The 3,782-nt window shown below is 46.0% G+C and overlaps 1 protein-coding gene across 1 annotated transcript; it reads right to left on the bottom strand.

Moving 5' to 3' along the window:
• Positions 1–505: 505 nt before the first annotated feature.
• On the bottom strand, positions 506–823 carry LOC125944222 (uncharacterized). The gene has a single exon (XM_049664547.1). It carries the CDS (start codon positions 821–823, stop codon positions 506–508), a length of 318 nt encoding a protein of 105 aa, XP_049520504.1.
• Positions 824–3,782: the final 2,959 nt, after the last annotated feature.

Genomic DNA, 3,782 nt, shown 5'->3' with positions numbered 1-3,782 from the left:
CATAAACAATGTTTACAACATAATTGCATATTTATTTAAACTCCAAAGCAGCTGGGCATTTTTTGCGCGAGTAGCGTTTTTTTTTTCATTGCAAAAAGGAGATGCAGTTCATTTCAGAACCATAAACGCAACAAGTGCTTGCGTCAATAAAACTTTAAAAGCACTGTGTCTTATGCCTTGTTCATAAATAATAGAAATGCTTCTTGCACACTTTTCTTACACCATCGTGACAGAATGAGCAAACTTATAAACGCTGTGCCAGGTTGCTCCGCTTCAGTTCACCAAGGCGCCGCAGGGTTGACTCTCTCTGTGTCGGTATGGACTGGGTTGCTTCCTTGCATTCTTCCTCTCGGAGAATGCGATGCTGAGCGATCTCTTGTTCTCTTTCCTGCAGGTCGTCATCAGTTAGGATGTCGTCAACATTTAAATCCCCAATGTCAAGGCAAATATTGTGCAGTGTACAGCAAGCAATGATGAATTGCGTTATCTTGTGCACAGTTTGGAATTAAATGTACCGCAGTTGGCGGAACCTCTGTTTGAGGCGGCCGAATGCGTTCTCAATCAGGACACGCGTCGAAGAGTAAAGGTGGTTGTACACAATCTGCGCATCTGTCATGGCACCAAAATCTTTGTATGGTGTAAGAAGGTGTTCCCGTATTAGATAGGCAGCATCTCCAAGAATGTGGTACTGGTTGATTTGGCAGATTGTTGGCAGATCCTCGTTCACTGTTGACAGCCTAAGGACTCTGGCATCGTGGATGTTGCTGGTGGTGCCTGTAAAAACGTCGTCAAATCTCCCATTGCTGTCGCATATGCCTTGCATGGTGATTGAAACTTGGTCATGTCTGTTTGTGTACGTTGATCTGAGTTTGTTGTTCGGGTACCTGATTGGAATGCATGTTCCGTCAATACACCCAAACACGTTGGGAAATCCAGCAACCTGAAGAAAGGTATGTTTACCATGAAGTGCCCACATCTGCTCAGTAATGCATGCAGACCATTGCAGGTGCTAGTCACATACAAAACATGAAAGAACAGTGAATGACAAAAGCAACATAAAATGTGTAATAAACAGACAATGTTTTTCTGCTTTCCAAGCCATTAAATTATTTGGATGGTAGCACTCAATATTGCTCACAAATATTCGAGCCAAAAGCAACGACCCTGGGAAAATGATGAAATCCGCAACTAGTACCTGTAGCGCTCATTTCAACCAGCCATATTGGCCTCAACACCTTCTTGGTTTCATATGATCTTGATGCAAGTGCTCAGTATGTGTACAATGGGATCCATCATCTCTTACGTTTGTTTCCAATGCATGCACCAAAAAAAGTAAACTTACCTTTTCAAATTCTCTTGCAACAGCTTCCTTGTTGCTTGAAAAGTAGATCTCCTCTGGTGCAATGCTGCACATGAAGTCGAGAACCCTGTTTATAATAACCAGTTGTGTTGATTCAGCTGTGTCAAAAAGAACAGACACCTCCCTCATGGAAGCCTTGTTGGCCGCATACCTGGCTACATGAAAGAAATGAGCAGGTCATGAGCAACAAACTGCACTACTGCATAACGAAATGCTACAAGGTTTACCGTGATGTACCTTCATCCCAGTGCGTTCGTCAGCTCTTCACATCGCAAGAGCACTTTCAAACTTTGGCGTACCTAACACATAATCATGGTCATATTTGTGTTAAAATACGCAAGGAAGGTAGCAATAATTCTTTGACGGGGGCGTCATGCATAAAGGCATATTATCCGCATAGAGCACGCGCGTTTTTCATTTCCTGAACATCGGCAGTGCTCGTTGAACGTTGACAGAAACGCGTCACACACGGCGTGTATCATTAGAGCACGAAATACAGACATATCGCCCTTAAATCGTCCTACACTGTTTCGATATTTGCTTCATTCACTGCCCCACGCTCACATTCTCTTATTACATTATGCTCAACGCGCCGCTACACAGCGGTGACGCACCGTGCAGTTAAGTCATTGCACATTTTTTTCTTCAATTCGCGTTTCATTCCGCATCTAAGGCCACGCTTGAATCAGAGTAAAGGCTGAAGCATTACGGTTTCCTTGCCAAAGGAAGGAAAGCATGTGCTCCTCGGCCGTTTTGCCTGGTGAGCCACCGTGCCGTTGGTTCGATGGGAAGAAGCTGCACTGGGAGAAACGCTCAATTAAGGCGTAGCAGGATTTCCTAGGAAGCCGAAAGTTCCTGCGAAACTGACGAAGAAAGCATATTCAATGTACATGAAACGCGGTATTTCGCTGTAAGGTCCTACCTCTTTCTCGGAGTACATCCACACAACGTTCTTCACGTAGCCTGTAGCCTTCGTTATTCTGTTAGGCATGTGTAACAGCTGGGCAAATTTCTGCTCACAAGTACGTTTGAAGTCGTCGTCACTCTCGGAGCTGTCGCTGCTTGATTCCACGTAAGCCAGCAAAGGTGAGGGTATCAACGCAACGCTCAAACTGTCTTTTCTTGCCATTTTTACCCGAAACAACGCGGTCCAAACCACGCAAAAACTTCGCGCGGCACGTCGCGACGCTGTGCTTGATACCGGAAACGCGACACCGGAAACGCTCTCGGTCTCTGCGTGGTCTCGGCGACTGCTCCGACGACAGGGATCGGAGCGCCTCAGAGCGTTCGACGCGGGAGGAGGGCGATCGAAAAGAACCAGCCGAACGCAAGGCGCGCACCCTCTTTCAACCAGCCGAAGACAACGCCGCTCGCGAGAGCGCTCTAGAGCGCTCCGAGGCGACCAGTCGAAGATACCATTAGGTGTCTCGTTGGCTCTCTAGAGGTCACGTATATTGAAACTTGTGTCAGGAAACGGAAGTTTTGCAAAATGTAATTTTGCGTTTTCATCAGAATGACGAAACGGGACGTGCATTTGCAAATTTTATCGACTAAGATTTTTTGTGGTCCTTGGCACCTCTATTTCGACTTTAGCGCTTTAAAAAGAAAGTGCACGGTAGCGTGCAGAAGCCCGTGCAATGGATCTGCAATTTCGCGAATCTGTGGTGGCGTTCCAAGATAGCCGGCATGTCAGCTTGTTCATTGGCTGAAGGAATATCCCATGAGGAGCGTCACAGGAAGGGCCGTTTCGTAAACGTCAATTTGACGTTGCGTGACGTTGCGCTGGGCCGCCTTTGCAGAAATTTTCCGCCATAATTTGTGGTACGACGAGCCACGCTAATTATGGTAATGAGCGGCCATATGAAATTGTAGTGGAGAGGCATGTGTATCGCCGCATTTTCCCTGTCATTTGGAGCCATAAAAATAGTTTGTTCACAACGCGTGCTCATAGCGTTTGCATCGCTCTCGGGTGGTGTTGGCCTTTGTGTTTTGAACCATCATTCTTATTAAAAACACGTTTATTTGAAATAATATTGGTTGAAACTAGAAAACTTTATGCGACATTTTGCACTTTTCACTATTGCGTTTGTATTGTAATCAATATTAATGACTTTTCGCGTCATCAAAGGCTATGAAGATGATGACTTTTTAATTTATAAAAAAGAAATGTATGCAAGACGGCGCCTTCAAGTTTCCTCTCGCGGTGTGAGTAAGCAGCGAAGTGCACAAGAGATGGCAGTGCCGGCGCTTGCGTCGCTCAAGCGGATACCTGTGGCGCGCGCAACGCTATCGATGATATTCGGCCGCTTCTCAGCCAGACTAGTCGGGCTGAGTCACTTGCGGTTCACGAGATAGCGATAACACGGCCTAGAGGGTGCGCTGATCATCATTGGCAGGTCACGTATGTTGTATCAAGGTAGAA

This window comes from Dermacentor silvarum, chromosome 3, assembly GCF_013339745.2.
Source record: "Dermacentor silvarum isolate Dsil-2018 chromosome 3, BIME_Dsil_1.4, whole genome shotgun sequence".
NCBI classification, from domain to species: Eukaryota; Metazoa; Arthropoda; class Arachnida; order Ixodida; family Ixodidae; genus Dermacentor; species Dermacentor silvarum.
Note: the sequence above shows the minus strand (reverse complement) of the source record. Positions and strands in the feature narration are given on the sequence as shown.

What these genes read in the sequence shown, in the direction of transcription:
- LOC125944222 (XM_049664547.1), bottom strand. Translation starts at nt 823, where the DNA reads ATGCAAGGCATATGCGACAGCAATGGGAGATTTGACGACGTTTTTACA.